The 14,214-nt window shown below is 36.5% G+C and overlaps 1 protein-coding gene across 1 annotated transcript in view; it reads left to right on the top strand.

The window, feature by feature from the left end:
* The window catches only part of DYNC2H1 (dynein, cytoplasmic 2, heavy chain 1), a 440,751-nt gene that overhangs the window by 220,002 nt on the left and 206,535 nt on the right, over nt 1–14,214 (top strand). Inside the window, exons 57-59 of the mRNA XM_006887344.1 lie at nt 4,656–4,779; nt 5,578–5,699; nt 7,797–7,883. Coding sequence (XP_006887406.1) covers nt 4,656–4,779; nt 5,578–5,699; nt 7,797–7,883 — 333 coding nt within the window. The remainder of the gene's footprint in view (nt 1–4,655; nt 4,780–5,577; nt 5,700–7,796; nt 7,884–14,214) is intronic.

The raw sequence follows: 14,214 nt of genomic DNA, 5'->3' as shown, positions 1-14,214 counted from the left end.
ATGGACTGCTAGGAAAACAAACAGATTTGTCCTGGAAAGGGTTAAACCGTGTGTCTCCTTGGAGGCAAGGATTCTGAGGCTCCGTCTAACATACTTTGGACATGTTGTGAGGAGAGACCGGTCCTTAGAGAGGGACATCATGCTTGGGAAGGTGGAGGGGCGGCGCAGGAGGGGAAGACCCGCTATGAGGTGGATTGATTCAGTGACTGGGATAATTGGGATGGGAGTGTCAGAGACAGTGCGATTGGCACACGACAGAGGGGAGTTTAGGGCTCTTGTACATAGGGTTGCTATGAGTTGCAGGCGACTCTATGGCACATAAGAACAACAACCACAACCAAAAACTTAAGAGACACTGGTCCCAGCATAAGGAATTGTCAGGAGCTGACATGTTTGGAATCACAGAAGCCAGGAAAGCTTCAGATAAAAGCAATCAGATCAAGGGATGGACAATGGAAGATAAATGCTGAAGGGAGTGGTTAGAAGTGGAGGGGTATCCTGTGGAGGCTGGAGGTGGGAAATAAGTGTGTGGAGACACTGGGCCAAGGGCATTGTAACTAATGGTTGACCCCACAATAAGGGATAAATCTTTCACTTTTTTGTGAAATGCTTGTCTGTCACATACTTCGCTAAATCTAAACATCCATATTAAGACAGACTAGGAAGAACGATTGGCCATTCACTTCCCATGTAGCAGGCCTCTGAAAACCCTATGTACAATGGAACACATGTAGACTAACAGAGATGGCAACTGAGGTAGAACTTTCAAGTATGGAAATACAAAGGAAAAGGAACAGTTGTAAGTAGACACTAGTGATTGGAACATGGAATGTGAGAACCATGAATGTAGGAAAATTAGATATTGTTAAGAAAGAAATGGAACATATATATATTGACATACTAGGCATTGGTGAGATGAAATGGACTGGCATGGGACATTTTGAGCCAGATGATCATATGATATATTATTCTGGAAATGAAAAGGTGAGAAAAAATGGGGTTGGTTTCATAGTTAAAAAAGTCATTTTTAGATCCTTCTTGATGTACAATAAGTCATTTTTAGATCCTTCTTGATGTACAGTATTGTGAGTGACAGGATAATATGTATATGCGTACAAGCAAGTCCATTGAATATAACCACTATCACTCAGATAATTGTACCAATAACTAGAGCCAAAGAAGAGGAAATAGATGATTTCTACCAACTTTTAGTCAGAGATCGATCGAACATGCAATCAAGATGCACTGATAATAATGGGTGACTGGAAAGCAAAAGTTGGGAACAGAGAAGAAGAATCAGTACTTGGAAAACATGGACTTGGTTACAGAAATGAAGCTGGAGATAGAATGATTGAGTTTTGCACAATGAATGACTTATTCATCGCAAATATTTTTTTTCTGCAAATATGTTTTATAAGAAACATAAGTGCAGGTTATACGCATGGATTTCACCAGATGGTATGCATAGGAATCAGATTGATTACATCTGCAGAAAGAACTGCTGGAGAAGCCCACTATCAACTGTGAAAACTAGGCCAGGAGCTGATTGTGGAACAGATCACCAACTACTCATATACAAGTTTAAGCTGAAGCTGAGGAAAATTAAACTGAATCCACAGGAACTAAAATACGAGTTTGAGTTTATCCCATCTGAATTTTAGAACCATCTCAGGAACTGGTTTGAGGCCTTGAACACTAATGAGCAAAGACCAGATGATCTGTGGGAGGATATCAAGGGTATCATCCAGGAAGAGTGAATACGGTCATTGCAAAGACAGAAGAGGTAAAAAGATCAAATTGGATGTCAGAAGAAACTCTGAAGATTGCACTGGAGCACAGGGAAGCGATAGCACAAGGGAGAATTCAAGATACTAAAGAACTGAATAAAGATTCCAAAAGGCAGCAAGGGATGACAAAGTAAAATATTACAAGGAACTGTGCAAGGAGTTGGAGTCAGAAAATCAAAAGGACTGAACTTGTTTAGCATTTGTTAAGCTCAAGAAACTGAAGAACAAATTCAAACCTAGAGTTGCTATAATCAGGGATGCTTTAGGCAGAATATTAAATGATCCAGAAAGTATTAAAAGATGGAAAGAATATACTGAGTCACTTTATTGAAAAGAATTGGCAGACACAGAAGAATTTAATGAAATAACATATGAGAAAGAGCCTATGATGATGAAGAAGTTCAAATTGCTTTGAAGGAAATAGCAAAAGATAAGGCCCCAGGAATAGATGGTATACCAGTTGACGTATTTCAGCTAACAGAGGCTGCCCTGGATGTGCTCACCAAGTTGTGCCAAGAAATGTGGAGAACAACCACTTGGTCAACTGACTGGAAAAGATCTATATTTGTTCCCATTCCAAATAAGGGTGACCCAAAAGAGTGTGGAAACTATAGAACAATATCGTTGATTTCACATGCAAGTGAGATTCTACTGAAGATTATTCTAAAACGATTGGAACAGCACATCAGCAGAGAATGGTCAGAAGTCCAGCCTGGGTTTAGAAGGGGTCATGGTACTAGGTATATTATAGCTGATGTTAGATGGATCTTAGCTGAAAGCAGGGAGTACCAGAAGAATGTCTATCTGTGTTTCATTGATTATGCAAAAGCATTTGACTGTGGATCACAGCAAACTGTGGCTGACTCTGAAAGAACAGGAATCCCAGAACATTTGATTGTGTTAATGTAAAACCTATACTTGGACCAAGAGACAGTCATCAAAACAGAGCAAGGAAACGCTGCATGGTTCAAAATTGGGAAGGGTGTAAGCCAGGGATGTGTCCTATCTCCATACCTTTTCAACCTATATTCAAAGCAGATTATCTGGGAGGCTGGGCTCCATGGCGTCAGGATTGGTGGGAAATTTACTAACATTCTGCCTATGCAGATGACACAAGCCTGCTCGCTGAAACTGAGGACGACCTGAAGTGCTTGCTGCAGAAGGTAGAGGACTGCAGCTTTCAATATGTTTTGAGGTTCAATGTTAAGAAGACAAAGATTCTCACCACTGGACCAATTGGCAGCATCAGGATGGATGGTGAAGAGATTGAGATTGTTCACAGCTTTAGTTTGCTTGGCTCCACAGTCAACACTCTTGGCACCAGCAGCCTGGAAATTACAAGATGTATTGTGATGGGAAAGTCTGCTGTTAGTGACCTCTCCAAAGTACTGAAGAGCAGTGGTGTCACTCTGGACAGTAAGGCAAATCTGAAACAGGCCATGGTCTTTGCAATCACTTGTTATGCATCAGAGAGTGCGAGAATGACTAGGTATATCACAATGATAGAAGGAGAATTGATGCCTTTAAGCTGGAGAATAGTATTGAGTGTACCATGGACTGCTAAGAAAACAAAGAGATTCATCCTGGAAAGGGTTAAACCGGGCTACTCCTTGGAGGCAAGGATTCTGAGCTTCATCTGATATACTTTGGACAAGTTGTAAGGAGGGACCAGTCCTTGGAGGGGGATGTCATGCTTCGGAGGGTAGAGGGACAGCACAGGAGGGGAAGACCTTCTATGAGGTGGATTGATTCAGTGACTGGGGTAATTGGGATGGGTGTGTCAGAGGCAATGCGATTGACATAAGATAGAGCAGGGTTTATGGCTGTTATACATAGGGTCACTATGAGTCACAAGCGACGGCACATAACAACAACCACCACCACCGCCACCACCAAAAACTTTAGGTAGAAAGTACTAGTTGTTGTTATATGTACTAGGGTACATAATGCTTAAACAGTAGTTCACAGAAATGAATGTGGGTGGAGTTAGCAAGATTTTAATTTTCAGTTTTTCTTCTTCTTGCTCCATTTTTTTTCACAGAAAATTAGAAAGAGTCTTGTGATCATTCTCGAGTTTTTATTGTCTATAAAATTAGTGACTAGTATACTCGATATAGTTGTATACTGTATAGTCAGAACTAACCCATAGCTCATCCTCCCTTTGGCAGTTTTTAGGGAGTTAATCATATGAAAGGAGATTGCCCGTTTTTCTCCTGCACAGCAGATAGTGGCCTCGAATCATGTGCCTTCAGGATAGCAGTGCAGTTTCTTGCCATTAGGCCACAAGAAGCTTATAATGTCAGTATCCTAGTTTTTGCTAACTAATTGCTGTTTTATTAGTAGCTTTCAGTATCTAAGTACAGCAAACTGACAGACAAGTGCTGTACCAATTAAAACATGTTCTCACCAAACACAACAAACTGATAAATTTAGTTTGTACCTCTAATAGCAAATCAGTTTTTACACCTCAGGCTTGCAGCCCTCAGGCCCAAATACCTTTTTCTTACAAGGACCCACCTCTAGTTCCTAATTGGCTAAAAGAAGAAACTCTCAACCCACAACATATTGTTAATTAAATTAAAAAAGACTAAAAAAACAACAAACAAAAAACCAAATCCGCCTATGCCTACTAATTAAATAAGGAAGACTTACTAGTTCCCAAATGACTGTTAATCACATACAAAAGATCTGCCTTCAAGATTCCAACTGCTTCAAGCCAACTGCAACAGCTGTTGTTGTGTGCTGTCAAGTTGGAACAGATTTATAGCTGTCCCTCCAGCAGGTGTTGCATCCATTATTTTATTATACTTTTGTCTGAAATAACCCATTTTATTTAACCTCATTTGATGTAATATGCTTTAATTTTAGTTTCCTTGCTAAAAGAGGTGTAAGAGAAGACATTGCAACTTTTGATGCACGTAATATTCCAAAGGACATAAGGGAGAGTGTTGAAGAACTTCTTTTTAAAAATAAGGCATCTTTTGATCCAAAGGTAGCTATTAACCATATGCCAAGAATATTATTTTCCGTACAATAACATGATTTTATTAAAACATGATGACTACCACATGAAATATAAAACTATAAATGAAAATAAGTTGTACCTGTATGCTTAACTTACCTGCCAGATAAGGCAAATAACAATCCAGGTAGCCTGGAATGAGTCTTACTATTTGAAATGATTTTTAACTCTTACTCTGAGAATTTATGGTAAATTTCTAGCCTCTTAATTTCTTTTTTTTCCAATTTTTGGGTCAAGCATGTACTTCTTCCAGAGTATATGTCAAATAATAGTAGTGTCTGTATTAGTAGTTCTGTAATCTTAGCAAATAGTTTGAATCTAATAGATCTGATAGTTTTCAAATTCCTTATTTCAAATGTTGTTTATATCTTCTTGTTATATATATACTTGATATGTGTATACTAAATAGCATTAGTATCAAAATTGTTTTAAGCTATTAAGCATTTAATTACATCTATGGAAGAGAAAGAATTCATGCTTGCACATTTTTGATGGTGCATATCTTATAAATATGACTTACAGAGTACTTACATATGCTGATAATATATTAATGGTTTTATGCAGTTCGAAAAAGATCCATTTTAAAACAAAAAGTATAATTCCTGCACTTTATAAGCAAAATATAGTGCTCTTAATTTTTCTCTCTACTATAAACCACACACTTTATTTGGACTAAGGTTATAAATATGTACTTAATTAAAACATACTTAGATAACTTTTATTTCAAATTAATTTGCAATACTCAAATAATTTCTAATGGATTTTCAGAATGCAAAGCGTGCCAGTACTGCAGCTGCTCCTTTGGCTGCCTGGGTTAAAGCCAATGTCCAGTATTCTCATGTCTTGGAACGAATTCAGCCTTTGGAAACTGAACAGGCGGGATTGGAATTGTAAGTGACAGTTATACAAAAAAATTCTGTACTGCAAAGTCTGAATGTGAGTTTCTAGTCTGGGCTCCTTGACTGCTGAAGCTTCATAGTAGGTTATCAGATATGGACTGTCTGTTAGATGGCAAAAACTCAGTATTTATTTATTTTTTTCCCTTTTGGTGGAGGAGAGAGTAGAATGGGAATCCTTCATTTTCTCTGAAAGAATTCTTGTATCGTCTACCTGGGATGCAGATATAGTAGTGGAGGGGTATAGGTAAGGGTGACTTCCTGGGTGTTGGCTGTATATGGTAAAAGGTTAGTCCACTCACTATTGAGAAGAATTGTGTGAATCATTTTCTATGTTTGATTATAATCCTCTTCGTAAGTCTATTATTCCATTTAGAAGTTAGTGATATTCTTAATTCCTAAACATTTTAGGAGTCCATTACTACTTAGCTTTACTAGCTGTAGACATAAATTTTTTGGATTTTGTATTCTTGAGTCGAAAAATTTTGCAACATGCTTCTACATAAAGATTTATAGCTTTTGAAACCTATGGAGAAATTTTACTTTGTTTTACAGATGTCTGTAAGTTGGAATCAGCTTAAAGGAAATGTTTCTTTTTGTGCCAGTTAAGAATTTTCAAAATTTAATTGATATTTCTCTTTGCATTAATTTTCTCTTCCATTCGTTTTCTTTTTTTATTTAAATTTATTATTAATTTCAGTAAGAATGTACAGAGACTTTGGATTTCCATTCATTCATTGTTGCACTTTTCTTCCCTCCTAACCCTCCCCCCTAGTACACTACCCTCTTGGAAAAGTAAAAGAAAAATTCTTTCATTGTTTTACAAACCCTCCCCCAGGTCCACTCCACCATGTAGCCTTCGCTGTAGTCTCCTGTCATGACAAAAGTACCTAATCACATATCTCTTTTAAACAGTTTTCTCCCTCATTTGTTTTAATGCAGTATACATTATTGAACCCATCTTTCTCAGTCTCTCCCCAACCCCAAGGTCAGTCCTGTTTTACAACAGTGGCATCATGCAGTATTTGTTCTGTTGTGACTGAGATACTTCACTCAGCATAATGTCCTCCAGAGTCACCCATTTTTAATAATATTGCATGAGTTCCTTGTTTTTCAATGCAGCATAATATTCCATTGTGTGAATATGCCAGAGCTTCTCTATCCGTTCGTTTGTTGATGGGCACGGAGGTTGTTTCCACCTCTTTGCTATTGTGAACAAAGCCACAATAAACATGGGTGTGCATATATCTGCTTGGATGTCAGTTATGGTCTCTTTGGTGTATATTCCCAGTAGTGGAATTGCTGGGTCAAATGGCATCTCTGTTTGCAACTTTTTGAGAAAGTGCCATACCACCTTTCACAGTGGTTGTACCATTTTATACTCTCACCAACAGTGAATAAGTGTTCCAGTTTCTCCACAACCTCACCAGCATTTGTTGCTTGCTGTTCTGTTAAATTTTGCTATTCTGACTAGGTGAGATATTATCGCATAGTTGTTTTACCATTCTTTTTATTGTTTTGCATGTATATATCTTTTATTCTCTTGTTTTTATTTGAAAGAATCTACCATTAATGGTGAGTTCCTAATTTCTTCTTTTGAAGAGGCAGAAAAATAGATGAATGTTTAATCTACCAGTTATTCAGTAATCTGTGTTCGCTAGATTTTAAACAGATAAAGACTCCTTTTTTTCCTGGCAGAACAATTTTTTTATTCATAGCATATAAATATCTAAATAATTTTTAGTATCATTCTGAAGTTGTCCAATGTGAATAAAAACTTTATGAAATATAAGGCTTGAGAATGATTGTATGACTCAAAATATGAATGAGGAATAGTGTTAAACACAATGTATACAAATTTTGTAAGCAAATCAACAAAAGATAGATACTCTTAGAAGCGGCATAATTGAGGAAAAGAATACAATTGTATTAGTAGCATTGCATTTATATAAAATTTTAAGTATTATGATTACTATATTTCCGAATGAATTCTTATTGTCTATATCCTGCACATTCAGATTTTAAGGTGCTCAGCTTCATTATGGTTGTTAAAAAATACAATGATTTTAATAAAGTTTATTTTTATTTTAGAAATTTAAAGAAAACTGAAGACAGGAAAAGAAAACTAGAAGAACTTCTTAATTCCGTTGGTCAAAAAGTGTCAGAGCTAAAAGACAAGTAAGTTAGTTTTTGAAGTACATTTTCAAATTTGATAATATACTTCAGCTGATTTCTAATTTTGAAAACATAGTTATAATTACTATTTTATTCCTTTGGGGAACTTAGTATTCTAAAATTTGTAGGAGGATAGAATACTGCAGGAGATACTCCTTTCTGAAAATTAAAGAGAACTGAAATCTTTTAGTCTTCTTTTGTATACCTGTTTATGTACTATGCAACAATAGGCTCAGGCATATCAGAGATTGGAAGGATGATGCAGGATAGCTCAAGGTCCAGATCTTTTGTTCATAGGTCCACTATGAGGCATATTTGACTCTGGCAGCCTAGTGGCAAAAAGCTGCAGTGCAATCCCGAAGGCATATAGTTTGAATCTACCATTTGCTCTGCAGGAAAGTAAGCTCCTCCTGTGAGATTTATTGTCTCTGAAAGCCTCCTGGAGCATCATCTATATGGATCAGTTTCAACTTGATGGTACTTAACAACAAACAGTATATATACACACACATATGCATATGTGAGTGTATCTATTGGAAAGAAAAACGAGAAAGATAAACTTGAGTGTAGCACGTGTATTAAAGAGAAAAATTAACAAGATGAATTGAGGGTAAAAATGGGAATGTTTAATACTTGACATTTCATTTTTTTTAACTTTAAGCTTTTAGATTCCTTTCTTTTGAGTCTATGTTTCAGGATTAGAGAGTGCTGGTGGCATAGTGGGTAAGGTGTTGTACTGCCAATTTAAAGGTGGTTGATACTAGTACAGCAGCTATTCCATGAGTAAAAACAATGGACAATCTCTTCTCATGCAATTTACAGCCTCTAAAAACCTACTAGAGGGTGAGTTATGAGTTGGTTCCAGTTTGAAGGTAATGAGGAAGCGCTCCAGGACCACCAAGGAGCCTGAGTAAAGTAATTAAAATGTGAAGTGTTAACTGAAAAGTTCCTCTCAACCTGCCAGCCACTCCATAGGAAGCTCTGGTGGACTACTGGTGAGGAATTGCACTGCCAAACTGAACTGTAGTTCGAATCCACTAGCTACTTCTTTGAAAAAAGAGGGTGTGATTTATTGCCTCTTCAAACCTGATGGAGGTTAGCTATGGGCTAATTCCAGCTCCCTGGTACTCATCAACAAGATGTTCATTGAAATGAAAAATAAACAAACAAAATTTAAAAAACAAACAAACAAACAAACAAAACAAAACAAGCCACACTGTAGGAGAAAGATGTGGTAGTCTGTTTCAACATTGGAAACTTGTGAGCAGTTCTATCTTATAGGATATTCTAAATCAGAATAGACTTGATGTTCGGGAGTTTGAATTAGAGTAGGACTAGTTAGTCTGTAATCATTCTAAAGGTAAATTATCACTACTCCCCCAAACTGGTTTCTTTTGTGTGTGTGTCTTGTTGTGAAAAGTAATGTCTTTCATTCAAATATTATACTGAAATTTGTGAATGTGATTAAAGTTCTTCATGTACTTTTGGATTCCTGTGATTTTTATATAAAGCTGAATTGAAAATAGTGGCATGAGAATTAGTCTAGATGTGAGAAAATGTTCTTTAAGATTATAAAGAATGGGAAGCTGGAGAATATGTAATTAAATATGGTATACGTGATAGTTTGTTTTCAATTTTAAAAGCCTAATACTTTTTCTTTAAATTATAAGACTTATTCTAAACGACATGTCATGTTTCCTTTTTTTAATAGAAGACATAAATTATTTTCAAAGTGAAGATGTTCCTCATGGTCAAATTAATTTTTTTCTCTATATTCAGTAAACATTTATTTCCATTTTTCATTGAAAAATTCAATTTAATTAAAAATAAAATTTAATTTTATTTTTGTATTTATGGAAAAATAGTGTATAATAATTTTTATGTTAGAAATGAGGGAAAATTACATCATTTTAAAGTATGATGTTCTCACTGCCATTGAGTTGGAACCAGCTCTAATAGACCTGCCAGAGGGTCTATTTCTTTCAAGACTGCCAATCACACAGGAGATTATCCATCTTTCTATCATAGAACTGCTGGTGAATTTGAACTACTAGAATAGTGTAGCCTTTGTGTTAGAAATTTAACTCTCTGTGGACTATGTTACCAGAGCAGCAGTGTTGTTAGATGCCTTCAAATCAAATAAGACTCATAGCAGTCTTAGGAACAACTGACTGAAACAATGTCCTCTCTTGTGCTTTCCTCACAAGATCTGCCACGTCACTATGTCAGTCCATCCACTGAAGATCATTATTTCACTTCTCTTTTACTTTCCCAAGTATGATGTCTTTTCCCAATGACTAGAGCCTCCTAACAACATGCCCAGAGAATATGAGACAGAGTTTCACCATCCTTTCCTCTAAGGACAAACCTGGCTTCACTTCCTTAAGATAGACTGTTTCTTTTTTTTTTTGTCCACCAATGATATTTTTGCCAAGACAGTAGTTCAAGGGAGTAAATTATTCTTTGTTCTTCATCAGTCACCTGTAAGTTGGCTGTTCTTTTGTGACATATTTGTTGCTGTGATACTGGAAGCTATCTCACTAGTATTTCAAACACTAGCAAGGTCACAGCCATAAGGAACAGGTTCCAGTAGAGTTTTTAGACTAAGACAGACTAAGTTTCAGGACTTGCTACCCACTTATGGGATAACAGGCCCTCAAAAACCTTACAAATATTTTAAATATAATTAGGGAAATAGTTTTCAAGATCAATATGCTCACATTCACTACTCAATATGCCGTCAGTTTTCAAAGTTATATGAGGTAATTAGCTTATAACTATGTTTTTACAACATTTATTAATTATATAGATTTATTATTTATCACATAGAATGAATATCCCATAAAATAAAAATGTTCTTTTGTGAAACCTGTACAAAACCAAGAAATAGTTGTCTGAACTAAGCAAGGGAACACTAAATGTTTTGAAATCAGAAAAAGTGTGCATGCATCTGGGTTATATCCTTTACATTGAATAAAGCTATATATTAACAGGAACTCCCAGAAATTCAAGCTGCATTCAGAAGGGACTGTGGGAAAAGGGATATAATTGCTGATGTCAGAAATGTGAGAAAAATATTTATCTGTTTTTGTTGAGTTTATAGAGCCATTTGACTGTGTGTATAACACTGAACAGAATTGGAATTCTAGAACATTTAATTCTGTTTATGTGAAAATTATACCTTAACTAAGAAGTTATTGTCTAACAGAAAAAGGGAGCATTGCATGGTTTCAAATCAGGAAAGTTGTGTATCAGGGTGGTATCCTTTCATTTGAGATGTTGCATTAATTAAAGAAGAATGTGGCATCATGGTTGGAGGAAGACTTTTCAACAATCTAAGTTATGCAGATGATACATCCTTATTTACTGAAAGTAAAGAAGACTTGAAACACTTGGTGCAGACCAAAGACAACACCCTTCAATAAAAATTACATGTCAACATCAAGAAAACAAAAATCCTTGACCTGGACCAATTCACAACATGATAGATGGAGAAAAGATTGAACTTGTCAGTCACTTGATTTCACTTGGATCCACAATCAACACCCATGGTAAGAAGTCCTGAAATCAGAATATATTTTGCATTGGAGAAATACTCTGTCAAAAGGCTAAAGACCAAGAATGTCAGTATAAAGCTATGGTACATCTGATCCAGACTATGACATTTTTATATGCTTCCTCTGCGTCTGAAAGTTGAACAGTGAATAAGCATGACAGAAGAATTGATGATGTTGAGTTGTGGTATTAGTAAAAAGTTTTTACTATACTATAGATTGCCAAAAGAAGAAACAAATCTCGTTTGGAATAAGTGCAAACACAGTGCTCTTTGAAGGCAAGGATGGTAAAACTTTGTCTCACATACTTTGAACATGTTGCAAGAAGGGACTAGTGCTTGGAAAAAAGACATCATGCTTGAAAAGTTCAGAGAAAGAAAAGAAGACATTCTAAAGATGTACTGACACAGTGAACAACAAGGGGCTTGAACATATCAGAAAATAATGAGGGTGGCACAGGGTTGGACAAGGTTCAGATTTGTTGTTAATAGGGTCACTATGAGTTGTAGTCAAATCAAAATCATCTAACAACATTTGCCAAGTAAGGATCCCTGCGGGTGTAGTGTGTAAATGTACCTACTGCTAACTGAAATGCTGCAGTTAGAATACATCAAATGCTTTGTGGAAGAAAGATGGGCAGTCTTAGATCCATGAGGAGTGGGCAGTCTTAGATCCATGAGGAGTGGTTGGTACTCAATAACAGTTATTTGTGAAGTAATAAACGGAACATATTTTATGTTTATCCCTTTTAATCTTTAAAATTATGCTGTGGGGTAGATATTATTTTTCTCTTTTGCATATAGGGAGCTAAATGTTAGAGAAACTCATTTACATAAAGTTGAGTAGCTAAGAAATTATGAAATGAGCATTAGATTCTGAATTTGTCTAACTTTATTACATTTCTGGTCTTAACCACCATAAATATCACATATGTTTTAGAGAGATTGTTAAAACAACTTTTGAAATTAAGTTTTAGTTTTAAATAATATAGTAATGTTTTCTATTGTAGAAGTATTGTCAGTAATGAAATGTGCTATTTCTTAACCATAATCCTTAATTATTATCTTTGAATTTTGAGTGACAGGTTTATGCCTTTGTATATTTTTGAACAGTAAGAGAAATGAAAATTAATATAAGCAATCAATTTTTTAAGTTCTACTTTTTATAATTACAAGGTATTTGCTATTTTACATACACAACTGGTTCAGAAATATAGTTGATTTCCTTTGGCATCTACTTGTTGCAAAATCATGTATGTAGTTTAGTAGTAATTGTTTAGGTGAGAAAAGATGTAATCTCTTTTTTCCATGTTCTACAACAGTTCAATGTAATAGACATTTATGAAGAGATGAAAATGTTTTATGCTTATGATTATAATACGGTAACCATTTTGGATGGTAACCAGTAGCAGTATGTGACTATTTCTTGTTGTTGTTATGTGCCGTCGAGTCGTTTGCGACTCATAGCGACCCTGTATACAACAGCCCTAAACCCTGCTCCATCCTGTGCCAATCGCATTGCCTCTGACACACCTATCCTGATTACCCCAGTCACTGAATCAATCCACCTCATAGAGGGTCTTCCCCTCCTGCTCTGTCCCTCCACTCTGCCCAGCATGATGTCCCTCTCTAAAGAACTGTCTCTCCTTGCAACATGTCCAAAGTACGTGAGACGAAGCCCCAGAATACTTGCCTCCAAGGAGCAGCCTGGTTTAACCCTCTCTAGGATGAATCTGTTTGTTTTCTTGGCAGTCCATGGTACATTCAATACTCTTCTCCAGCACCACAGCTCAAAGGTATCAATTATCCTTCTATCCTCCTTAGTCATTGTCCAACTCTCTGATGCATAACAAGTGATTGCAAAAACCATGGCCTGTATCAGGCGGACCTTCGTTTCCAGAGAGACACTGTTGCTCCTGAGTACTTTAGAGAGGTCCCTAACAGCAGACTTGCCCATCGCAATACGTTTTTTTGATTTCCTGGCTGCTGGTGCTGAGTGTGTTGACCGTGGAGCTGAGCAAATTGAAGCTGTGAACAATCTCAATCTCTTTGCCATCCTTCCTGATGCTATCGATTGGTCCAGTGGTGAGAATCTTTGTCTTCTTGACATTGAGCCTCAGTCCATACTGAAGGCTGCAGTCCTTGACCCTCTTTAGTAAGTGCATGAGGTCCTCCTCAGTTTCAGTGAGCAGGGTTGTGTCATCTGCATAACGCAGATTGTTGATAGATTGTCCACCAATCCTCACGCCACACTTCTCTTCATAGAGCCCAGCCTCTCAGATAATCTGCTCTGCATACAGGTTGAAAAGGTATGGAGATAGGACACATCCCTGGCGTACACCCTTCCCAATTTTGAACCATGCATTGTTGCTCTGCTCTGTTCTGACGACTGCCTCTTGGTCCAAGTATAGGTTTTGCATTAGCACGATTAAATGTTCTGCGATTCCCTTTCTTCTCAGAGTCAGCCACAGTTTGTTATGATCCACACAGTCAAATGCCTTTGCATAATCAATGAAACACAGATAGACATTCTTCTGGTATTCTCTGCTTTCAGCTAAGATCCATCTAATATCAGCTACAATATCTCTAGTATCTCGACCCCTTCTAAACCCAGCCTGGACTTCTGGCATCGTGGTTAATTTGACTCAGGAATTTTTAATTCTGTTTAATTTTTATTTAATTTAAATTTAAACAATTGGGAAAAAAGAGAAAAAAATAAATTTAAACAATTACTTGTTACTTGTGACTGCTTTATTAGACAGATAAATCTGGAGCCTTACG

The sequence above is a fragment of the Elephantulus edwardii genome, unplaced genomic scaffold, assembly GCF_000299155.1.
Source record: "Elephantulus edwardii isolate Elephantulus edwardi_28Jun2011 unplaced genomic scaffold, EleEdw1.0 scaffold00056, whole genome shotgun sequence".
Lineage (NCBI taxonomy): Eukaryota > Metazoa > Chordata > Mammalia > Macroscelidea > Macroscelididae > Elephantulus > Elephantulus edwardii.
Note: the sequence above shows the minus strand (reverse complement) of the source record. Positions and strands in the feature narration are given on the sequence as shown.